This window comes from Topomyia yanbarensis, chromosome 3, assembly GCF_030247195.1.
Source record: "Topomyia yanbarensis strain Yona2022 chromosome 3, ASM3024719v1, whole genome shotgun sequence".
NCBI lineage: Eukaryota > Metazoa > Arthropoda > Insecta > Diptera > Culicidae > Topomyia > Topomyia yanbarensis.
This window is the reverse complement of record NC_080672.1, coordinates 58,483,219-58,509,233: the sequence shown is the minus strand read 5'-3', so window position 1 is coordinate 58,509,233 and position 26,015 is coordinate 58,483,219. Positions and strand designations below refer to the sequence as shown.

Genomic DNA, 26,015 nt, shown 5'->3' with positions numbered 1-26,015 from the left:
ATGCAATGACAAGATTATAATCGAATGCAGTAATAAGCTGTGTTATAAATCTAGTCTCTTTAGTAGTTAAAATAACAGAAAATTATAACAAGTAACAGCTCGAGATATAGTCTTGAAATATTTTTGTTATGTGTTTCTGATCGGGAAGTAGCCATTCATCACTGTAGTGAAGTATTCCACGGCACAGTCAATATTTGCCGAATGCTCAAGCGTATACCAATCGGTATGGAGAAATGCTGATGCAACTTCCAAGGAATCAGCTCGATGAAAGTCACGACCAATAACATTCGGAACATCTTCCAAAAATATCAGGTTTCCGTAGATAGATTATAACTTCAACGGGAGGGTGATTTGCTTCGATTGCAGAAATAGGTTCTGAAGGCTCGTGAATCTAACAACCAGCTAGTGCTGCCAAATTCAATAATGCAGAATACGACCGTAACGAATGTACTAAGCGGTAGAAATGTAAGAGCGAAGCGCGTTGACTACATGTACAACATTGTCACGTGTGTTCCAAATATGACCACACTGGTTATAGTCACTAAACAATAATGTACAGTCCTCAATTACAAGGCAAGGAAGAACAGCATCAATCGATCGGATATGGTTGTTTGCACTGACTAGATCATTCATGTGATCTGGAGGTAAACGTATTACACCGGTTCTGATAAAACGGTCAGGTAGCTTCAATTTAACGAACAACTGTTCAATATGGATAATACAGAGAGAAGTACGCGCCCACCGCGTGATTCTCGGCTGTTATCATAACTACGATCGTTTCAATAAACAGCATATGTATAGTCGAATAGCTGTCGAGGATTAATAATATCATACACATGTCTCGGTGAGCACAATTATGTCGCAATAAGTGGCAGTGATAGCCGGAAAACTTCGATTTTTGTGCGGAGTCCTCGGACATTTTGATAATAAATAGCCAGTGTATCTTTTGCAGGGTTGTTAATACGATACATTTTTCACGATAATTTATCGGCGTTACTCGTTAACAATAATGTATCGTCATCGGAAACTCCGTTAACGATAAAGTATCGTCGCCTTCATCGTCATCGTCGATAATTGTATCGTCGGATTCATCGTCACCGTCGGTTCATCGGTTATCGCGAGACGCAAAACTACTTTCCCATTTATTGGAGTTGGAGTTGATGTGGCTAACTTCCAATTGTTGAGAAATAAATAGTTATTGAAGGACATGTTGTTGGTAATTGAAAATCAATAGTTTTGGACATTTTCTATGCACCGTGGGGTCCGACGAAGCGTCAAAATGGATATTTTTCAACTTTCCGGAAAAGTTTATTATATCGAAGGAAAAGTTTTTGGTAGTTGAAAATCAATAATTTTGGACATTTTCAATGCGTAGAAAGGTTCAACGATGTGTCAAAATGGATTTTTTTCAACTTTTCGAGTGAGTTGCACAGTGTTTCCAAGCGACAAAGAGGTGATCAAAATTGTTTTGACCATGAAGAAAACAAATTTTGAGCTATTGTGTAATTAGTAATTTTTAGCACGTAAAAACATATATTGAAAAAACTACTAAACCACTATTATTAGAGCATTCACAAGTTACATTACACATTTAAGTAGTGTGGTGATCAACAGATTTTACTATAATTTTAATTTAAACTAGAAGATTTTGGATTTTAAAAAGGACAATATACATATTTCCAATGTTTGATTTCCTTTTCTAGTTGGGAAGCTTTTAGCCCCCTCCTCCGTTTCTTCTCTCCGCTATGTAACAAGATGCTTCATGCTTCCTTCTTTTACCCTTAAATATGTAGTGTAATTTATAAACGGCGTCATAATAGAGTTTTAGTCGTTTTTTGAATACAGTGAAGACCCATTTTTATCAGCTCCTTGGTGAATTTTAGGCTGATGAAACGATAACAATGACAAAATCGGCACATATTTTTTCTGGTTCTGAAGAGACGAAGTCGAAACGCAAACATATTTTTTTTCTTTTTAATAAACCGCAGCGGTTAAAATATTCTTCTTTAGTCCCTCGACAAAGCCTCATAACCCGTTCTGAACATTTAGTAAAAATTTCCCTTAAGGAGGTCTTACAGTGCAGTATTTTTATTTTAGTATATTTTACATCTCTAAGATAAGAAAAATTTTCTAAAAAAGGAGTTCACTCGAATTTGACTTGAACGTAGGCTAGCCCACCGAACGGTTTTGATAGTGTTTGTTTTACAGTCTCGTATTGGGATAGCTTCGTCTGCGGAAATTTGCGGCTTCCATACCAAAATATTGCTTTTTGGACACTAAAACGTTCGATAACTTCTAAGTTGGAAGAGATACAAATAAACTTACATTACAAAAATTCTGTATTTTTTTTCTTATGCAGAGCAAAATCTTGGAACATTTTGAAATTCTACAAAATTACCAGGAAAGGTATTTTGAAAAAAAAGCAATTTTCAGGGGTATATCAAAGAAATCTCCACAAATGTATATTAAAATCGACAGATAGACACATAGTCTCTTCAGCGAAGTTAATACCAAGGATATTCTCAACAACTTTGCCAAATAAAGTTTTTTTTATTTTCATAAATGACCAAACAAAAACTTGCTTAAAGGGATTAATCACCCAACTAATACTTTTTAAATGCAAAAAATATAACTAAACTTTGCTGAAGACACCATAGCTAAAAAATGTTTTTTTCGTGGTTCAAGAAATTTCATCTTTTTGCCACTGTGGAAACACTGTGCACTGGTGAATCCTCCTGTGAATTGAAAATGTCCAAAACTATCGATTTTCAACTGCCAACAACCTGCCCTTCAGTATAAAAAGTTCACGAAAAGTTGAAAAAAAAATCTATTTTGACGCACCGACAGTACATTGAAAATGCCCAAAACTATTAATTTTCACTTACCAATAGCTTCTTCAATATAATAAACTTTCCCCAAAAGTTAAACAAAATACATTGACACATCGTCGAGCCCCCTGTGTATTGAAAATGTCCAAAACTATTGATTGTCAACTGCCAATAACTTTCCCTTCAATATAAAACACTCCCGAAAAGTTGACAAAAAATTCCATTTTGACACATCGTCGGACCCCCCCATGCATAGAAAACGTCCAAAACTATTGATTTTTAACTGCCAACAACATGTCCTTCAATAGTTATTTATTTCTAAATAATTGAAAGTTAACCGAATTAACTTCAACTCCAATAAACGGGAAAGTAACGCAAAATGTATCGCGATAACCGCCGATGAATTATCGACGATGACGATGAATCCGACGATATATTATCGTTAACGGAGTTTCCGATGACGTTGACGGGTGGTTAACGTTATCGACGATGACGATTAATTATCGATTAACAACCCTGATCTTTTGAGTCTGCATAGTAAGTTAATTCCTCAGATTCCGTCAAACCGATCCAAGGATGATCGTCTGATGATCCGTGCACTTAACGCCAACGTGGTTAGAGATTCGTGTCTATCGGAGATTCTGCAGCTAGGTGAGTTCTCGTTTCTGAATGTACCAGAGTGTAATGACCAGATAAATGGTATATACCAAAGAGAGAGAGGAACTCACTCTCATTGGAGATCTGACAATGACCAAAACATACAGCGGACGATGAGCAGGTCTCATTCGTATTCCATACCTTAAACCTTTAACGCGTGTTATAGATAGTCCGAACATCATAAAGTATATCTAAAAACTGGCGACGGGGCTAAAAAAGTGTCGGTGGATTATTAAATAACTTAAAATAATTAGTGCTTGTTAATTAGAACTAGTGCGTACAAGTTAATTAAAGCACAATTATATAAAAATTTGTGCTAACTGGTAAAAAAGTGATCGGGTAAGTTATCCGACGCTGAGCGCGCCATTGTGTAAGTTTTGGTGAAAAGCCCTTGGTGAAATAAAAGTAAGCTATAAAAAATCGAAAGTGTGAAAAAAATATATATTATCTACGAAAATCAAAAAAAATAGTGAAATTTAAAAAGAGATGGTTGGAAGAAAGTCTGAAGTGACGCCATTTCCGCCATTTTGGACACCAAACCAAATTAGGCAAATAATATACCTAGATAGTGGTGGTACGATCACACAGAGCAGTGGAACGCTAGTAGCGAGCTTTTCGAGCAGTGGTGCGAATCATTCGAGCTGTGTTGCGAGTCATTTGAGCTGTGCGCCCATTGGACCACTGGTTGAGTGTTCACCAAGAGAGTCCAACAAGCATTTGGTCGAGTAGGAGAGAGTTTAAACAGACATCAGCAAGTGGTAAGTGAATCCTCTCCTAAATTGTGAACATTATTTTATGAATCAGTTATTCTATTTTTCCCTCTATTAGAGGGCCAATTAAATCGAGACTCGGAAGAAGAGAACAGTGCGATTTTTGTGGAATAAAAGACCATGTTACTCGCACTTGTTATAAACGAAAAAATATTAAACGAAATTCAGTTAAATTTGTGGAGGAAGCTAACGACGTCAGTTTCGGCGATGACAAAGTAGCTGTTCAACACACTGGCTGTTCGGATGAACCAGAAACTATATTTTTGTAGCAGCACTATCAGCAGCAGCTCAAAAACTGCAAATTAAATTATTTATTATAGTTTTAATTATTTTTATAACAAACTTACTTAAATAGTATCCTCGTTCTTCCAATGTCGAATCTTTCCTGATTTCACCTTCTCCTTTTCTCTCCTGCTACTCCTTCCTATTAATTTTTCACTGCTATTAAACAATTCTTTAAATAAATTTCAGTTTGCTTACGGTTTGCTTGTCGTCCGACTCAGCGAACGACGACAGATATTCGGGTGGCGCGATAAAATATTCAGCAGATTTAATCTCCTCTGAGCCTCTTCTTGCTGCACTATCCTGATAATTTTATAATTTATTTCTTTTGTTTATTTTTTTTTTCAGATCACAACTTACAATTTGCTAGCCGTCCAAATTCACGTACGGCGACAGTAGTACAGAGAGTAGACTGCTCTACAACTAAATCTTCGAATTTTTACTTTACCTAAACTTAATTTTTCGCAATAAAAAAGATTATTCTCCGACTATTTTCCTCACGCACAATTTCTTAGTTTGTTTTGATTCAACTTTTTTTTTCTTTTTCTTTCCTCACATGACAGCGTTTCCTCACTATTTCACCTTTGCGAGTGGTCTCACTTGACATGGGTTCGGCTGTCTTGCCGACTGCGGTATTACCGACTGCCTACAGTGACTGCCCAGCGGTGTCAACATACCCCAGCCCGTAACATCCGGAAATTTCTCCGGAATTCCCGGATTTACCATCCTGAATCTCCAACACCGCCAAATTCACCACCGCACGCCTATGCACCTTCCCATCCGCAGTTCTTACATCCGCTTGACGAATCCTTCCATCCGCTCCTCTGACTACTTCTTGTATTCTTCCTCGTACCCAGTTCTTCCTATTCTTCCCATCAACAACGAACACTAAATCTCCAACTTGCAATGGCTTTCGATCTTCTATCCACTTTGGTCGATGATTCAGAGTTGGTAGATATTCCTTCGACCAACGTTCCCACAATCTGTTGGCGAGATACTGTGACCGCTTGTAATTATTTCGTAGAGCATCTGCGATGCCCACAGAGTCTCCCATTCGCACGTCCGCACTCGTCACCGTTCCACGGAGAAAATGGTTGGGGGTTATAGCTTCTTCCTCGGCTGATTCTTGTGGGATATATGTCAATGGACGAGTGTTAATGATATCCTCAGCTTCAGCCAACGTTGTTGAAAGGATTTCGTCCGTTAGCTTTTGGCCATCATCTAGCACACGCAGAGCCTCTTTGATGGATCGCACCATCCGTTCCCAAACACCGCCCATATGTGGTGTCCCAGGAGGATTGAAGAGCCATGCGGTAGCAGTCGATGAGACCTTTTCAGCGCACTCACTGTTAATCTTTTCCATCGCTTTCTTCATCACTATGTCTGCCCCATGGAAACAGGTAGCATTGTCCGAAAAAATTTGTTCCGGAGCTCCTCGCTTGCATGCAAATCGTCGGATAGCCATCAAGCAAGATTGCGTAGTCAAGCTGTGAACTATCTCCAGGTGTACGGCCCTTATCGCCATGCACGTGAAGACAGCGATCCACCTCTTCTCTTTCCTACGCCCCACCGTGACCTCGACAGGACCCAGGTAATCAACACCCACTGCACTAAAGGGACGCAAGTGAGGGGTGATGCGTTGAACCGGCAGTGGTGCCATCATAGGAATGCGAGGTACACAGCGATTCACCTTGCACCACACGCATTCTTTTGTCACTTGCTGTATTGCAGCGCGAGCATTTGGTATCCAAAACTTCTGCCGCAATTCGTTGAAAACGGTTTCTCGATTCGCATGGCCGTACTTCTCGTGGAAATGCAGGATCAACTTTTTTGTTATTTCGTGCTTCCTGGACAGAATTATCGGATACCTTTTGTCGAACGGTATTGACTCGTTCTTTTCCAGCCTGCCTCGTACTCTCAACACGCCCTCTGCATCAAGCACCGGCGACAACTTGTAGAGGCAACTAGATTTTTCAATTTTTGCAAGTGGCAGATCTGGTTTATGCTGCAGGTTTTTCATCAACGCACTCATCTCGTCCGGAAAGCTGTCAAATTGCACCTGCTTCCACAGAATGGTTTCGGCCTCTCTCAGTTCCTCCTGCTGAAGTGGCTTCTGAACAGTCAAGTACTCAGCCTTTATGTGTCTGTGCTGGATCTTCGTGGCCTTGGATGTAACGGTTGGTAACCCGGCTTTCTTACGCTGAATGTTGGCAATAAAGCGCACTGCCGTTGCAGTCACTCTAACCAGCTTTACCCATCGAGAAACAGCTGCAGCGTCGACCACCGCATGACATAGCACGACTCCTCGTGCTTCTTCATTCGTCTCATCTATTCGCCCAGTGCATGGCCACTGATCGCGCGATTGATACAGAAAATACGAACCGTTCTTCCATTCCGCATCATTCTGTAATGGTGGACCACGGCCCCATTTGGTGAGAACATCTGCAGCGTTTTGCTTTGATGGCACCCAGTACCAGTCTACCAATCTCGTCAAGTCCAGAATCTCCCCAACTCTGAATGCGACGAACTGTTTGTACCCGTGCGTATCGGAATGCAGCCAGGAAAGAACTGTTCGTGAATCGGTCCAAAGAAAGGTGCGTGCGATCTGTAAATTATGTGACGATAGAATCGTTTGACTCATCCTGGCCCCAAGAACCGCAGCCATCAACTCCAACCGAGGGATCGATTGTCTCTTAAGCGGAGCCACCTTTGCGCGGGACATGACCAGGCTACACTGTACCGATCCGTTCACGACAGCACGCAGATATGCAACACAGCCGTAGGCATGCTCGCTCGCATCCGTAAAAATGTGCAATTCAAGCGAGTCGACCGAGGTCGATACAGCATCCCCTAAATAGCATCGCGGGATTCGCAAGGCTTCTACCTGCGGCAACAAGTCGGTCCACTGTTTCCACTTTAACCAAGCCTTGTCGTCGATTAGTTGGTCCCATTCACAACCGTTTCGCCACAAGTGTTGAATGATTACTTTACCATGAATTGTAAAGGGAGATAGCAAACCCAGTGGATCGAAAAACCCCATCACACAACTCAATACTATCCGCTTCGTCGGTCGCTCACCGTCGTACAGGTACGCTTTTATATCCTCACGGTGTTTTATGTTGAACGCAAATACATCCCGTTCCGGATCCCAGAATACTCCTAGCACACGCTCGCTACATGCCTGTTTATCTTGGTTAAAGAGTACCGGTTCCATTGGTTTCTCCTCTCCCAGAGCTGACAGAAATTCGGGTGAGTTCGACACCCAATTGCGAATCTCAAACCCGGCTTGTTTATGGATGTGACTCACCTGCTTTGCACGTTCTACGGCTTCTTCGACGGTGTCAACACTGTCGAAATAGTCATCGACATAATGCCGATTGATAATTGCCCCCGCAGCTTCCGGATATTGTGCCGCATGCTCTTCTGCATTTCGGTTCTTGATGTATTGCGCCGACGCCGGAGAGCACGTCGACCCAAACGTGGCGACGTCCATCACGTACACTTTCGGTGGCTCACTACTGTTATCCCGGAAGAGGAAACGTTGTGCTTGCTTGTCCCCGGGAATAATTTTCAGCTGGTGATACATCTCTCGGATATCCCCGCCAAAGGCAATCCTTCGTTGGCGGAACCCAATGATCACCGACACCAATGGCACGAGTAGATCGGGTCCCTTCAACAACATTGAATTTAGTGAAACTCCTTGCACAGTTGCAGCAGCATCCCATACTATTCGGACCTTGTTGGGTTTTTTTGGGTTCAACACAATATTGAGAGGAAGATACCACACTTTGTCACATTCGGTGCTAACCAGCTCTGATTCTGTGGCTAGATGAGCATATACATTCTCCAGGTACCTTTTAATCTGATCCCGGATGTTTTGGTACAATTCCGGTGATTTCTCCAACTTTCTTTCTAGCTGCTTCGTCCGCTTGAGAGCCATGGGATAGCTATCTGGAAAATGCACGTCGTCCATCTTCCAGAGAAGTCCGGTCTCAAAACGATTACCCACGCGTTTCGTGGTTCGCTCTAATATCGAACGAGCCCGTTGGTCTTCAACCGATTCCTGCTGTACACTCACCACCGATTCTTCTAACGCATAGTGACTCTTTAGAAGGTCATGAATCGCTTCATTGGATACCTCTTGATGATACCCTAGATAGCTTCCTGTCAGCGCTGAATCTGCTTGTCTCGGTCCGTAAATTGTCCAGCCGAGCTTGCAGCGAACTGCGATCGGCTCATTTGTAGTTCCGGCTTTCGCTTCTATCGGGGCAAACGAATGGATATTGTTAAGCCCTATTAATATTTCCGGACGGCCATCATACGATGAGATTGCCAGGCCTCGTATGTGTTCGTATTTCGCCGACAATTCTTCGGCATTCAACGTTTGATGAGGCAGCAGCATCCTCTCGACCGTACGAACAGAATGAAGCAAGAACTTGTCACGGCTTGTCCCACCAACCGCCGAAGTCCATACGCTCATCCGCCTAGAGCTTTTCTCCACACGTGTGACGTCTGCCGTCCACTTGATGGTGAGTTTCTCCTGCACGCCTACAAGTCCCAAACGATTTGCCAGGTTGTTCTCGATCAAAGTAACTGATGCTCCCTCATCCAGAAAGGCAAGTACTGTCACTGATCTTCCTCCGCAATGTACCTGCACCGGAACCATCCGAAACAGCACCGAGCTGCTCGAGAGAATGTGTGCGCTCATGCCGACCACGCTTGTGACTGGATGAACTAGTGGATTGTGCAGCTCCCTACAGTCACCCACATTGCAACGAATCTTAAAACGACACTGACCACCGTGTTCGTTGAGGCAAACTTTGCACAGCTTCCATCTTGTCACTATTTTCATGCGATCGCCGTACGACAAGTCCTTGAAGTCTTGGCAGAATCGCACACGATGGTCAGTTCGATGACACACCTTGCACGGCTTTTGCTGCGCCCGATTGGACCCGTCAGCGCTGGAACACTCTACCTCGGAGTGGCTATAGAGTGCTGCCTTCTCCTTCGGTTTGCTTCTTCCACTCGTACCTGCGGCAAACCTAGCATCCGGTTTGTATTCGAAAGTGACATTCGCCTCACAAGCATCTGCCACGATTCTCGAAATAAAATCCGTAAACGTTCGAAGTGTAACTGGATTCTTCTTTCGCTTATACTGCACCCATTGACGCTTTTCCCCGTCCGGAAGTTTGCCGACCAAGTCTTGGATGAGAATCGGATTCACCAAGTGGAGCGTGAGTTCCGCTGCTTCCAAGTGCTCGCACAGTTGCTCGACCGCATTGCCGAATGGTATGAAACTGGCTAGCTTTTCAGCTTTTGGTGGCTCGAGCCTGCGTACCTTTTCAAGGTGGCTTTGCAGCAACTGTTCTGGGCGTCCATAAAGCTGGCGGAGTTTTGCGATTACTCGTGGGACCGACTTTGGAAGAAGAAGCTGGCCTCGGACGGACTCCAGTGCTGAACCCTTTAGACAGTCTTGAAGTCTCACCAGATTTTCCACATCAGAATATCCACAGGCTTCATTGGATGCTTGATAGGCGCCGAAAAAGAGAGGCCACTCTTCTGGTTTCCCCGAGAATGTTGGAAGCTTTTTTGTAAGCCCACTTCTCGCAGCCAATTGAGCCCTGCTTGGTCCGGCACGCTGTTGCCCCAGCCCGTATGGAGTTGTATCAACTATTGGCCTCCGGTTTCTTTCGCCGTTTTCGTCGTCACAGCCCTCGTCGCCGTCTGTAATATCCGACCGATTTTCTTCATCACTGGTGCCCTCGGCGTTCTGTGCAAACATCTTCAGATTAACTTCCGTCAATTTGCCGAACGCCGGAGGACGCAACGGGGTAGATTTTCCGCCGGATGCTCCGGAAAATCCTTCTTGGGGATCAGCGACCGATTTTGTTTTCTGTCCGCTGTTCACCATTAGCGCTTCCTTCAACTGTTCCTCTACGAAGGACATCTGATCCTGATGGATCTCTTCCATCTTCCTTATGTGGCAAAGATGTTCCTTCTTCTCCTGCAGTTCCCTTTGATGTTGAAGGCGTTTTTCCTCGATCTCCCGTTCACGAAGCTCTCGGTCTTTCTGCAGCTCCTTTTCGCGCAGCTCACGGTCTAAACGCATCCTTCTTTCCTTCAAAGCGTTCTTCATTTCAATCTCCTTTTCCCGCAACAAACATTCCGCATCCATTTCCTCCTCCAAACGCTTCTTCTCCGCTTCCATTGCTCTGATTTTTGCAGCAACGGATGGAGGCAAGGTCGGAGGTTGACGCTCGAGGGATTTCGCGCTCGATCGGTCCGATTCCTCCGTATTCTTCTTCGAACGGTTTGCCTTCTTCTGCTTCTGGTAAGATTGGGAAACTGCTTGGCAACCATCTTCGGGACAGAACCATTTCGTGTCCTTTTTTGTCGCCACAGTAACTTCCACGCAACGGGAGTGATACCAGCGCTCACAGCTGTCACAGGCAATCATCTCCTCGTTCTGCGTTGATACCTTCCCGCAAGCTTCACACGGAGTCATAGTGAAATCCATGTTCGATTCGCTCATCGTGATTGAGGTTATCCGAAATCTCGATATTTAATTTTTGAGTTTGTTCGGATGAACCAGAAACTATATTTTTGTAGCAGCACTATCAGCAGCAGCTCAAAAACTGCAAATTAAATTATTTATTATAGTTTTAATTATTTTTATAACAAACTTACTTAAATAGTATCCTCGTTCTTCCAATGTCGAATCTTTCCTGATTTCACCTTCTCCTTTTCTCTCCTGCTACTCCTTCCTATTAATTTTTCACTGCTATTAAACAATTCTTTAAATAAATTTCAGTTTGCTTACGGTTTGCTTGTCGTCCGACTCAGCGAACGACGACAGATATTCGGGTGGCGCGATAAAATATTCAGCAGATTTAATCTCCTCTGAGCCTCTTCTTGCTGCACTATCCTGATAATTTTATAATTTATTTCTTTTGTTTATTTTTTTTTTCAGATCACAACTTACAATTTGCTAGCCGTCCAAATTCACGTACGGCGACAGTAGTACAGAGAGTAGACTGCTCTACAACTAAATCTTCGAATTTTTACTTTACCTAAACTTAATTTTTCGCAATAAAAAAGATTATTCTCCGACTATTTTCCTCACGCACAATTTCTTAGTTTGTTTTGATTCAACTTTTTTTTTCTTTTTCTTTCCTCACATGACAGCGTTTCCTCACTATTTCACCTTTGCGAGTGGTCTCACTTGACATGGGTTCGGCTGTCTTGCCGACTGCGGTATTACCGACTGCCTACAGTGACTGCCCAGCGGTGTCAACACTGGCCATGCAAAGAAAAGATTCATCTAGTGACAATGATTCAGATGATTTTGAATGCATGCAGGTAGCATCTATCAATAGTATTAGTGAATCTTGTTATCTCAAAGTACAAATAGAAGGAAAATATTTAAAAATGGAGATAGACTGTGGATCTTCCGTGACAGTAATGGGAAAGAATATGTTTTACAATTTACTTAATTTATCTTTAGCAGATTGCAAAAAAATTGGTGGTTGTAAATGGATCTCAGTTGAATGTGTTAGGAAAGGCAAGGGTGCATGTTATATTCAAAGGAATAAAAAATTATTAAGTATGGTGGTACTTGTCCATGATTCTAATTTTGTCCCATAAAAGGGTCGAAAATGGATCGATATTTTTTACCCCGATTGGAGGCAATATTTTACTGGATTGACTGCTATAAATAATATAAATACAATTAGTGTTACTGAAAAGCTATTAAGTGACATTAAACAAAAATACACAAACGTTTTCCAAAAAGAATTATCCTTGCCAATAGTTGGTTTCGAGGCTGATCTTGTGTTTAAGAACGAAACTCCAGTCTTTAAAAAATCCTACGATGTTCCTTACAGATTGAGAGAAAAAGTTCCCCAATATTTGGACAAATTAGAAAATGCAAACATAATAACACCAGTTAAAACAAGCGAATGGGCTTCACCTGTGATAGCAGTCATAAAAAAATCAGATCAGATTAGTGATTGATTGCAAAGTGTCGATCAACAAAAGGCTCATTCCAAACACTTATCCTTTGCCGGTTGCTCAAGACATTTTTGCTGGGTTATCGGGATGCAAAGTTTTTTGCGCCCTTGATTTAGAAGGGGCATACACTCAATTATCCTTGTCAGAGAAGTGTCGAAAATATATGGTGATAAATACAATTAAGGGTCTCTATACGTACAATCGTTTACGTCAGGGGGCCTCTTCTAGCGCAGCAATTTTCCAACAGGTGATGGACCAGATTTTGATAGGGTTAGAGAACGTTTCGTGCTATTTAGATGATGTGTTAATAGCAGGACGTGACATGAAAGAATGTGTGACAAAGCTCCATGAAGTCTTAGAGAGGTTAGAGAAAGCGAATATCAAAGTTAACTGGAGCAAATGCAAGTTTTTCGTTTCATCTCTACCATATCTTGGTTATATAATTTCTGATAAAGGAATGCTCCCCTCTCCTGATAAGATAGCAACAATACGAAATGCGGTCATTCCGAAAAATGTTTCGGAATTGAAATCCTTTTTAGAACTTTTAGATTTTTATGGCAGGTTCATTTCTCATTTATCTAGCAAATAGTGTTGTCTATATAATCTGTTAAAAAAAAATGCGAAATTTATCTGGGATGATACCTGCAATAAGGCTTTTTAAAATAGTAAATCTCAGTTAATAAATGCCAATATTTTAGAATTTTATATTCCGCGCAAACCAATTGTAGTTGTTACCGATGCCTGTAATAATGGGCTTGGGGGAGTTATAGCACATATTGTTGATGGCGTAGAAAAACCAATTTCATTTATTTCATTTTCGCTCAACACAGATCAGAAACAATACCCTATCTTACATTTAGAGGCCCTGGCTTTAGTCTGCACAGTTAAGAAATTCCACAAATATCTGTATGGACATCATTTTACTGTTTATACCGACCACAAACCTTTACTAGGAATATTTGGTAAACCAGGCAAACATTCGATTTTCGTCACAAGATTGCAACGATATATTTTAGAATTGTCTATTTACGATTTTGAAATTAAATACAGGCCGTCTGCCAATATGAGAAATGCGGACTTTTGCTCCCGTTTTCCTTTACAGCAAGCTGTGCCAAATGAACTAGACAAGAATATGTAAAAAATATCAACTTTGGTGATGATTTTACTATTGATTTTACACGTGTTGCACTTGAAACAGAAAATGATGTTTTTTTTACAAAAGATTAAATTTTATTTAAATGAGATAAACAGTTTAAAAATGTGCATGCGAATCAGCATGATTTGGAATTTTTCAATGGCTGTTTACTGTTTCAAGAAACGGTAATCATTCCAGAATCAATGAAGATTTCAATTTTCAAATTGTTGCATGTCAATCATTCAGGGATAGTCAAAATGAAGCAACTTGCACACCGCTCTGTCTATTGGTTTGGTATAAATAATGATATAGAATATTTTGTAGGAAATTGTGTAATAGAATGGCAATTGTATCAAAACCAAAAACCTTATCTTCTTGGGTTCCTACAACAAAACCTTTCAGTAGAATTCATGCAGACTTTTTTTTATTTTGAAGAGTAAATCTTTTTATTAGTAGTGGATAGTTATTCTACATGGATAGAAACAGAGCATATGAAATATGGGACTGACACTAACGCAGTTCTTAGAAAATTAGTAAGTATTTTTGCCAGGTTTTTTAGAGAAACAAGGCATTAAAGTTTGGAAAAGTCCGCCTTATCATTCATCCAGTAATGGTCAGGCAGAAAGATCAGTTAGGACAGTTAAGGAGGTGATCAAGAAATTTTTATGGGAACCGAATGTTAAGGGGTTGTGTTTGGATGACCAGATTAATCTTTTTCTATTTAATTATAGAAATACTTGTTTGACGACTGATGGAGTATTCCCATCGGAAAAAATATTTAATTATAAACCTAAACTACTTATTGATTTGATCAACCCAAAACGTCATATCAAACAATTGTGATGCCGGAAGATAATATTCCGGTTCAAAGGGATGAGGCCTGTAAAACAAATAGAGACGACAGTCTTGACAAAATGACGTTGGGAGATGTCGTGTATTATAAAAACCATAAGTGCTGTATCAAAACTGTTCGAGTTGGTTGTGTTAGATCCTATTTTCTTTTACTGCAAACACTACATTGCAGATGACCAACATGGTTTCATGCCTAAACGATCGACAACGACAAACCTGCTCTCGTTCACAACATATGTAATGGATGGATTCGCTGACGGATTGCAAACCGATGCTATTTATATGGATCTATCTGCGGCCTTCGACAAAATCAACCATGATATCGCAATAGCGAAGTTGGACAAACTCGGCATTCAAGGGACAACTTCTGCGCTGGTTTCGTTCCTACCTCGATGGAAGGCAACTCCAAATCAGCATTAAGGACTATCTATCTGCACCATTCTTCGCTACATCCGGCATACCACAAGGAAGCCATGTATTTTGTATTTGTATTTGTATTTCATTATACTTGCAGAGTAAGGGATCACCCTTATAAAATTTCTACAATCGGTTTACACGTTGCTCACACCACAATCTTTTTCATACTAAATTAAAAAAAAAAAATATTTGTAAACTATAAACTAAAAACAGACATGTGAACCCTATTCCACTATTTGTCGCTCATTTCACTCGAGTTAGTTCCCTTCATTTAGCCAGGCCATACATTCACGACGGAATCTTGCTATTGAATTGAGAGATTTTATTCGGATTGGAAGCAGATTCCACTGGATAATTGCACGAACGAAAAAAGTGCCGTTGTAATGAGAAGAGTTATGAGGTATAAGAGCAAAGTGGCGGACTCTAGTGCTTCTGAAAGGTTGCAACTTGTCAAGGAGGTAGTTTGGACCATTGTGTATAATATTATATAAAGTGACATAGCATCGATATTGGAAAAAGCTATAAAAAGAACATCCCAACAGTTGCCGCTGTAAGTGGGTTACGCTAGCAAATCTAGATAGATTGTAAACCCATCGAACACAGTGGTTCAATGATACTCTTAATCGATTATAAGAAGCAGCTGAAGCATTCAAAATCAATTCCAAACCATAAGAAAAATAGGGTAACAGAAGTGATTTAAACAGCTTAAGTTTGGTAGAAACATGAAGCATTCCCGCTGTAAGTCTCAAGTGTCGCAATCCTGCATAGATACGCCCACACTGAACATTTATTTGAGAGTCCCATTCAAGGTTCGATTGGAATATCACACCTAGATTGCGAGCTTTGGCAACGTATTCTATTTTTTCATTGTGGATAATTATATCTGGTAACACGGTACGAATCTGCCTTCTGGAAATACACATGACCTTAGTTTTCGACGAATTAATGGGAAGCAGATTACTCGAGGACCAATCCAAAATGTTTTTTAAATCCGAGTTGATAAGTGTGGCTAAGTCCTCTAAGTTGGAATCAGTTGAGCAGATGTACAGTAACTGTTGTACATCATCTGCGAACATATGAATTAAGCAGAATTTTAGAACTGAAGGCAAATCGTTTATGAACAACGAGAATAAGAGCGGTCCTAGAACGGATCCCTGAGGTACGCCTGATAAAATGTTAATTGGACTTGATAGACTTCCACCTATTTCTACTGCTTGTGTACGTGAATTCAAATATGACTTGATGAGAGAAACAGCATCACGACTGAAACCAAACTGATATGATAGTTTCCGAAGCAATTTGACGTGAGATACTCTATCAAAAGCTTTAGAGAAATCTATCAAAAGCAAAAAGGCAACACCTTTTTTGTCGATACACTGGTGTAAATCATCATGTACTTTAAGAAGCGCCGAGGTGGTACTGTGTCCAGATCTGAAACCAGACTGGTACGGACTGAGGAGATTAAACCGTTGAATATAGGCTTGCACTTGAGTTTTCAAAATAACTTCGAATGCTTTGGACAGTGAACATAAAATGCTGATTGGACGGAGATTATTCAAGCTAGATCCGGCAGGTGATTTTCGTATCGGAATTATTTTAGCGGTCTTCCATGCTCGTGGAAATTTAGCAGTTGAAATGAATAAGTTGAAAAGGTACGTTATTGGGGTGAGGATATACGGTAAAATGACCTTTATAAACCTTAGCGGGATATTATCCATACCGATGGCATTTGAAGTTATCGAAAAAATAGCATTAGAGACTTCCAGCTCATTGCACGGCATGAATAGAAAACCATTAGAATTTGATGGTGGTATAGATTCAGGTTCAGGATCTTGTGTAAAGTTGTCACCAAAAAATGCGTTAATTTCGTCTGCAGTGTTATCGAACTTTGCACAGTTCTTCGTGCCACCAGTAACGTTTAGATTTTTGAGTTTCATCCAAAGCTCTTTACTTGAATTAGATGATTCTAAGTTAGAGGTCATATAGTTCGATTTAGCTTTATTAACGAGTTGAGTTACTTTATTACGAAGTCTTTTGAACTGGACCTGATCAACAATTCTTTTACTAGAAGTCCATAGGCGATATGCAGTATCTCTGGCAATCATTACATTCAAGATTTCGTTATTGAACCATGGAGCATTGGATTTAGGTCGAGGAGCTCGCAATGGTACGAAGCTATCATAGAGTTGAACAATATGACTATTGAAGAAATCGAGAGCTAAATCAGAATCGGTTATACTATAAAGTAAAGACCAATTTATAATATTCAAGGCGTCTTGTAATGCCAGAAAATTGATTCGATTATAGTCTCTATACATGTTAGAACGGTTGTTACTGTTGCGAGTTATATTGAGAGATGCAAAAATCATATCATGATGGGAGAAACCAGGGGCTGACACTTGGTTAAAGTTCAGAACAAAATTTATGTCATTTGTTATCAATAGGTCTAATAATGAACTTCCACCGGGATAAAAGTGGGTAGGTTCATTGTTAATGCAAAATAAGCCAAAATTATCTAGAACTTCACAGAGACGAGCAGTTTTGGTGCTAACTCTTTTCAAATTTGTATTAAAATCACCTGTCACAACAATCTTTTCATAATCAAGTGACAATTCGGAGAGTTTCTGATCAAGGATATTAGAGCAATCGACCTCTGGAGGAGAATAGACTACACCTAGAAGAAATTTATCGTTATTCACACGAACTTCAATAAATAGATATTCAGTTCGGTCACCATCACCCTGACCCGCATGATTTCCAGAACCAGCAATTACTTTGCAATCCACATCAAATTTATGATAAATGCAGATTCCTCCACCACGACCGGTAGTACGATCGTTTCTTAGAATGCAGTAACCATCAACGGCAACTGTTGCATCGCTTATGTTTTCATTTAACCATGATTCCGTAATGCATACTATGTCAACTTTACTGTTCGTGAAACAAATTTTGAATTCATCGAGCTTGCTTAAACGTCGAGCACACAGACTTTGTGCATTTATATGACACAGATTAATACAATCATCACGTAAAGCAACATTCATAACCACACGTGGAATATTAACAACACTTCTTTGCGCACGTGCATTATCATTAAAATGATTAACCAACATCATCGAATGGTAGAAACAAGATCAATCGTAAATATATAAGCCGGCCGAGCTGAAAGGAGAACAGGAGAGAAGAGAACGCTAAATCTATGAATAGGGTAACATGTATATCACTAACATTTGAAATCATCATTATTCTAATTTTTCTACCTAGAATGTGGCTTTTGGATCGCAAATTCAATTGAAAATTATAGCTAAAGCACAACGATATCGTTGATATTGATTGGTGAAAGCAGCAACAACAGCAACAGCAACAACAGCAACAACAGCGACCACAGCAACGTCCTAATGGATCGTAGAGCACTTTCTGCGTAACATCGTTTTAACTTTCAGGAAGGAAGATAACATGGGATGAAGTAGGAATGGAATGATGGAAATATTGCTGGTAGGAAAATAAGAAATTTCAAGGAAGGGTTTATTTTCGGCCACCAAAATTCGCTAACTGGTCCAAATCGAAGATAGGTTGAGCCGGAATGTCTTCGAGCGGTTTCACGTAGATAGTTCCGTCCTTGGAAAACACGTTCTGAAGATGACCACTACGCTTCAATTTCAGTGCAGCTCCCTTGATGTTTCGTGCAGCTTCGGTAAGGTTTTCATTAAAATAAATGCGCTTATCAACACCAAAGCCAAGATGAAGCAAGCTCAGTTTCTTCGTAGTGAAATAACGATGGAAGAATTCATCTTTCGCCGCTTTGAACGCAAATTGAAATAGGATTGGCGGTGTTGCACCGGCGGCAATAGGAACTCGAGCCAGACGTTTAGTATAAACTGATGGAACAGCAGAGTCACTGTACCCAAGAGTTGTACATATTTTTTGCAGGAAATCATCTGTTTTTTCCGTAGGGCTATAGGGTACACCTGTGAGAATGAGATCATTCGATTTCAGCAGTTTACCAGCCGTATCTCTATGCCGGCGCACTTCCTCTGTTGTTTTCACGTGGGATTCACTCAATCCGCTGAAATCCCGAGCGTAGTCGATCTTAAGTTGATTCACCTCCTGACGCAGGGTTGATATTTCACTGACGAGAGCCGCATTACTGGAATCAATCTTCCTCTCAATCTTCGCATTTCCATCATCAATCATCTGCTTGATACGAATTAACAGCTGATCAAAACTTTCAACATCGTCGTCGGTTCGGTCCAAATCCTCTCGTGATCGTTTTTGTTTTGATTTTCGCCACTGGTGGATCCCACTGGCACAGCAAGCATTTGTTTATCCTTACTATCTTTACCCATTTTTGTCAGAGCAGCACGAGTGAGAGCTCTGTTGGTGTCGGTCCAGTAATATTCCTCCTCTACTTTAATGACGTCAATTTCACATTACAAGGCCCACTCCTTTCTTTCGCCGACGACATGAAAATTTTTCAACAAATACGGGATAAAACCGATGCCGAGCTTCTTCAGAGGGAACTGAACAGCTTTAGTACGTGGTGTGATCTAAACAGAATGGTTTTAAACCCGAGCAAATGCTCAATCGTCACGTTCACGCGGAAACGCCAACCGACTCAGTTTAACTACCATTTCTTCGGCTCGAGCATTCCAAGACACTCTCACATCAAAGATCTCGGAGTCATCATGGATTCGGCATTAACATTCAAACCACATACGTCATACATCGTGGATAAGGCATCACGACAGCTTGGGTTCATCTTCCGAATAGCGAAAAACTTCAGGGACGTATATTGTCTTAAATCGCTTTACTGCGCGTTGGTCCGCTCAACGTTAGAATATTGTTCAGCTGTTTGGAATCCGTACTACCAGAACGGGATTGACAGAATCGAGGCTGTCCAACGCACCTTCATACGCTTCGCCCTTCGTCATCTCCCATGGCGAAACAGATTTCAGCTGCCGAGCTATGAAAACCGTTGCCAGCTAATACACCTCGATAAACTCAGCATTCGGAGGGACTGCTCTCGAGCCCTGTTCGTCTCGGACTTACTCTCCGCCAGAGTGGATTGCCCTACAATCCTCGGACGTCTGGATCTTCAAGCCCGCGTTCGAGCTCTACGTAATAACTCCCTTCTGCGAGTTTCGTTCAGGAGAACCAACTATGGTTGCCAGAGCGCTGTTACCGGACTCCAACGAATTTTTAACAGTGTGGCGACGGCCTTTGACTTCAACAGGACGCGGAATGCGATAAAAGTGAAAATGTTGTCAATACTAAAATGTAATTAGTTTAAGCAACCACCATTGGGGCCAAAGGGGCCTGTTGGTGAAGGTTATAAACAACATCCAACGATTTTTCTAGGTAGCTTAAAGCAACCTTTTTAAAGCGGTTTTCTTTGAACACATTCCAGGTGCGAATTGGAAACACTACCCTAATGGCGCACCGCAGTCAGCTGCACGAACCTAAAGAGAAAAAATAGCGAGTGTGTGGAAACGTCCTTTTGCCCATCGTTATGGAGAACGCCAACAGAAATAACACTACAAGTATTCAAAATACTTTCGAAAGCGGAAGAAAACGTTCAAGGGCGTCTTCCGTAGATGACAGCGACGAAATTATCAGCTGTAAGATACCGAGGCGTAGCGATAGCATTTTCTGTTCAGAAAATGACAATGGTTTTCGAGGATTTTCGGCCATTCACGAGGAAACCTTTCGGGGGTTTGCAAACAAAAGTACAAAGTTGAAGTCAAGCATGACATCAAAACCAAGAAGATCGGCAAGATTGCATGCTAAAAAGAAAAAAAATGAGTTATTACAGCTAGTTTAAGTTTTTTATCTTTCGATATTTTACATATGATCTATAACCGAATATTTTGTGTACGTAGATTAAGAAAAAAAAACTTATTTATTTTTTTTTTCTATAAGAATTTCAAGAATTGTGAAATTATAATGAATTATAATGCCACCAGCATCTTAAGGGTGAAGAAGTTGTAATGACCAGATAAATGGTATATACCAAAGAGAGAGAGAGAGAGAGAGAGAGAGGAACTCTCTCTCTCTCTCTTTGGAGATCTGAGAATGAATAAAACATACAGCGGACGATGAGCAGGTCTCATTCGTATTCCATAGTCCGGTAATCATAAAGTATATTTAAAACAGAGGAGGTTCCATGAAAGCCTCATCCGCACTAATAAAGGTGTTTTTTTGTTGGACACAACGGTTAATAATTATCAACATTTGAATAGGGCTAATAAGATTTGTAAACAAACTTTTGTTTTGCTGATTTCTCCTAATTTGTTATCATTTCAACACAGAAAACATTTGAAATTGATTCTACCAAGGATAAAGATGTTGATTCATGTGTATTTTTCATGAAATTCAACTCGGTAGCGGAATAATGAGCGAAATAAGTTTGTTTACAAAAGTCTCATTAGCCCTTTTGAAGAATTACTATTGAATTAGCCTGTGAACGATGACGAAGTCGACCGATAAATCGACACACAATGACCCCCACTGCGAGCCATGTCCACTAGACCTCTCCACAGTTTGAAATATACATGGGTCAGCTCAGATTTTCGTTTTAGGTGTGAATTTAAAAACTTTCGCCAAAAATGATTTAATTTGGACATTGTTTAAAGGTGTCTCCAATCAAAAATCATCTTTTTGCTATGTTTCCATAAGAAGATCACACGAACAATGATTTAATAGGCCCTACATGCCCACATATCATCAAAGATTGTACCTTAGACATATCTTAACACGTTTTAACTGGTGAACATAGCTCGAATCGCAATAGAAAATTTGTTAACTGACGAAGACGAAGATCGAGCAGCACCTTTCCAATGCAGCGAAAACAAAAACATATGGGTATACCAACGGAACATCTTCGTAGCGATTGATCGACGGCTTATGCAACTACAACCTGAAGATTGGAGTTACCCAGTTCTCCAACACCAATCCAGACGGGCACGCCAGCTGATACTGATACTGAGTTCTCCCAGACAAGTCATGACTACATGACAAGTGTACTAGCAAACCAAAAAAAAAAAACTGTAGAAGGATATAAATTTTATTTGTAATGTAACTAAATAGGTAACTGGACAATAAATTTTTACAAAAAAAAAGTTGGATCAACCAGTAATTCGATGATGTCTGATTTAGCGGCGGACTGTGTTTCACCAGTGTCTGGTTATTGCGGTGAAGGATCAGTTACTTCCGATGAGATAATATCAGAAGATAACATTATCTGATATTTATCTTAAGCAACTCATAAAAAGCGAAGTTTACAGTCAATGCTGTAAAATTAGGACTAGAATATTTGGAGAAACAGCATGTTTAGTGAAGTCAAGTAAATTTTGTTCAACGATTAACGATAAACCATCGCAATCGTCTATTGTTCATTGTTTGGAGCATTAAGCTAATGAAAGGTTATGCATAAATCCTATCCGTCATATATCATCCTGGAAGCACGTGTCTTTCTGATTGTCGGAAATGAGAACATTTACTACCTCATCTATCTGCTTTCTTGTCGGAAATCTTTAAAAATTGTCTGATTACGTTCTTTTGAAGGAAATTTTGCGCCTGCGAATTCAATCAAATTGATTTTGTTTTTATTGCTAGTTTTCCCATGGTGAAAAGGTCGTCTTCTAGATAAATCGTTCAGTTGCAGTCGTCTAAGGTAGGATCATCATCACTCCGAATCCAAAAACATTCAAGAGTATTTGTGCAACTCAACAAATGACTCATAAGGAGCCTGACACAAACGGTTACAAGAAAATATCTAATATGTTATTAGTAGCGCTACTGCTACCACGTTATAGGAACAACTACAACGGTGATGAACGTTGCTGTCGATAGTTGTCTGAGTTCCGTTTCAAATTACTGCAGTTGTCCGTATCCCACATCAATAGCCAAAATCGCAGGTGTGCAACCCACTCTCATCCCGAGTATAAAAACCGTAACAAATCATCTGCTCCTACTCACCTTTCAGCTCCGAGTAACACAGGGTCGGCGGAGCCTGAATCTTCCGTCGAATCTCTTCGTTTAGTTTGACCTTATCGAGCAGCTCCTTGATGGCAACCGGAGGTGGAATCCAGCTCTTCGGGGTTGCCAACGATGGCGGATTGTGGAAGTGACGTTTCTCCGATTTCAAAAATTCAAAGTGAGCGCCAGCCTGTATCCGCCCACCGCACTTGTTCCAGGTGCAATTCCAGAAGCTGTTCCCCGAGGGAAGAAAATTCTGCAAACTGTAGCTGAAACCCTCGTACAGCAGCGATATCACGTTCTTTGCGTTACGGTAGAAACCGATTTCGCTGATATCTGCCTGGCCGGTTTCCTGATCCGTTTGTGGTGAGTTGGAGGTGGAAGGAGCCACCTCTCCCGGACCGTTACGAACCGGATCGTGATTATGCGGTACACCACCGACCAGCTTTTTCATGTACTTGAACGCGATCAGTGTACCGGGGCAGCTCTCCGTAGTACATTTCCACATCGTTTCACCCCCTTCGGAGGAATAGGCATAGTTTCGTTTGTAGAAGAAATTATCATGATACATGTGGTAGGAACCATCCGAAGCTTTGAAGAAACTGTGATCGGCGCCGGTCTTTTTGAATTCTTCCACCAACGAAACGCCTCCCGTGGTTCTCATTCCAGTAAAAGTGGTAGATCTGTTTTTCGGAGTGACATCCTCTGGGACTTCTCTCATAACCTCCAGCAACGGTTCGTCATCACGAGCGGTTGTCGATGCTCTTGCCCGCGTCGGAGCATTACTATCCGGAGCAATAGAGCGTGGAATATGCTTATGCGGTTTACCCAGAGCATAACTGCGAAAATCTTTGGTAGTCACAATCATTCCTTGACAGCTGTCCTCTTCACAGCGCCAACGAATCTGTTCCGGTTTGACCCCCTTGATAATCGCTTCCTGCAGATAGGTGAATCCGTTCATCGTAATCGTCGGTTTTTCCGCCGACTGAATGACGTTAATTCCTCTTGCGGCAATCATTTGATCCAACGGAACACCCTGGGTGTTCTCCACCGTAGAATCGTCATATAATTCCTGAGCTAGCATTTCAATGTCGGAATCGTCTGCTGCATCTGCTGGTCTTTCTTCCACTACTGTTGGTTCATTGTCCATACTGTCGTATTGTTTTAGTTGCAACTTGGCCAAAAAAGTGCAAATTTGGGGCGTTATCTTTTCGAATATTCTGTAATAAGAAGATTCTCGATTAAATTTCTTTATAGTACAGTGGGAAAGCAACCTTACCTTCCATCAGCGTCCTTATCCAGCTTGACGTGACTATGTTTCATAGCTACTCGAAACTTTTTAAAATCCTCATCAATTTCCAATATAGCATCGCACTTTTCCGTCTCCGCTAATTCGCAGCGCCAGGACAGTAAGCTTTCGTGCTTATACACAAAACCCTGCGATAACAAACCATACTCCCCAGGGACATGCTTATCCTCGCAATACTGAACCAGATCAAAAACTCCTCCCAATGTAGAACCACCAGCAAGCAGCACCGGCGGTGTCTCCATTCGCTGCTTCTTGCTACTCGGAGCATCGTCATCACCGTTAGTCTGCTGAGCCCTGGCAGTAGCAGCATTGGCAGCTTCCAACTGCGATTGCTGTTCCTGCTCCTCTCTCAGCCGTTTGCGAGAAACACGCATCTTGCGCACTTGGCCATCGCTCACCTTGCACTGTAGCCGGAAGGCGTGGAAATCCTCAAGCTTCTGCACACAATTTGAGCAGATATTTGCCTCCAACTCTTCCGCCGGGCATAGCTGCAAACAGTGAAAACAGTAGTGCAAACCGATTGTCCTGTTTTGCCATACCAGAAAAACTTACCGTCACTTCCGCCAGCAGACGTATCTTGGCCAGCAGAACGTTATTGGAGCTCTCCGTCGAGCCGTCCGGAAAGAGCTGATGCAGCTCGTACACACTCGACAAACACAAGCGGCAGAAGTCCAGCTCGGAGGCATTCGTCAACAGATCTAACTCCATCCCGCCGGGATGCATTGCGTAGGTAGCAAAATATGGGACACAATTAGCACTAACTTGGCGATTAGCAATCGCAATAATGCATAGTAGAAAATTGCAATCCAAACAAATTTCAATTACTGCGTGCTTTGACGGATTGGGTCGCGTTGTACGAGCGAACAAGCGATTTTCGACAAAATTTAACAAGCCGTCGCTGTCATACACGGTTAGTGGAAAATAGGTCAAACATCGACTATTATACAGTGGAGCTTTTCGGTCGGAGCTTTCAAACACGCAAATTAAAATGTGGACATATATCAGAAAAAAAAATTTTTAGCGCTTTATCGTGTAAAAAGTGATTATAGTCAATAATTAAATATTAATATTTAGGCTATGAACCATTCCACAATTTTTTTTTAACATTTCGACATAGATCTTTCGTTAGGGCCTAAATAACAAATGAGTTATCGCCATTATGACATTATGCCACCAAAATACTGCAAGATAGTGGTAAAAATTGATTCAAATTCGTTTTAGTTCGATTAATAACTGAAGAAAACAAAACGGCAAAACATGCATTTTTCTTCGATAATTCGACTTAGGCCCTTCTTCCCAAATAGAATATAAAAGCGAAACCTTTTTTTGGACAGAATTAAGGGGAATGGCTATTATTCCCAAAATATTCCGGTAAACGGCGGTTGTATCACCGACGAACCGACGTGACAGAGGCATTCGAAAAGTGTCCCATACAAAATAACGATTGTCTTGAAATGAATCGATCGCTACTGTCAAAATGCGACTGATCGCTTCGCTATGTTCGAATAAGGGCAAACTTCTCGATAAGTATATTGATATTACAGAAGGTGTGCAATTCCCTCAACTGCGTGTGTAGTGGTAATATGCATCAAAATAGTATTCAGAATTCATTGAAAAAGCATGTTGTCTGTTACTTTTTGTTCCTTTAACGGACAATTTTGAGAAATAGTACATACAAAAGGTAATAATAAGCTGGAAAAACGATCTTTAACACGAGCAAAAGACACTTTGTTCATTCTAGCATTTCTGGAACAACATCGATACACTTTCGGCCAATT

General features: G+C 41.0%; 2 protein-coding genes across 5 annotated transcripts in view; both read right to left on the bottom strand.

The window, feature by feature from the left end:
* LOC131688563 (uncharacterized) overlaps positions 1-25,150 on the bottom strand; it is a 31,200-nt gene extending 6,050 nt beyond the window's left edge. The window contains exons 1-3 of one of the 2 annotated variants that reach the window (XM_058972895.1): positions 24,790-25,150; positions 24,208-24,725; positions 22,929-24,148 (exon numbers count right to left, since the gene is read on the bottom strand). In XM_058972895.1, coding sequence (XP_058828878.1) covers positions 22,929-24,148; positions 24,208-24,725; positions 24,790-24,960 — 1,909 coding nt within the window. In that variant the 5' untranslated portion in view covers positions 24,961-25,150. The remainder of the gene's footprint in view (positions 1-22,928; positions 24,149-24,207; positions 24,726-24,789) is intronic. The other variant, XM_058972894.1, reaches the window with a different exon arrangement.
* On the bottom strand, positions 4,231-11,827 carry LOC131688562 (uncharacterized). 3 transcript variants are annotated; one of them, XM_058972892.1, is made up of 7 exons: positions 11,520-11,827; positions 11,358-11,462; positions 11,225-11,301; positions 4,898-11,172; positions 4,736-4,835; positions 4,603-4,679; positions 4,231-4,550 (listed from the first exon to the last, which is right to left on the bottom strand). In XM_058972892.1, the coding sequence occupies exon 4, from the start codon at positions 11,067-11,069 to the stop codon at positions 5,184-5,186; it is 5,886 nt and encodes a 1,961-aa protein (XP_058828875.1). In that variant the 5' UTR covers positions 11,070-11,172; positions 11,225-11,301; positions 11,358-11,462; positions 11,520-11,827; the 3' UTR covers positions 4,231-4,550; positions 4,603-4,679; positions 4,736-4,835; positions 4,898-5,183. The 3 variants fall into 3 exon arrangements, with proteins under 3 accessions (XP_058828875.1, XP_058828874.1, XP_058828876.1); XM_058972891.1 differs by having other exon boundaries at positions 4,234-4,550; positions 4,736-4,840; XM_058972893.1 differs by having other exon boundaries at positions 4,234-4,550; positions 4,736-4,840; positions 11,358-11,457.
* Positions 25,151-26,015: the final 865 nt, after the last annotated feature.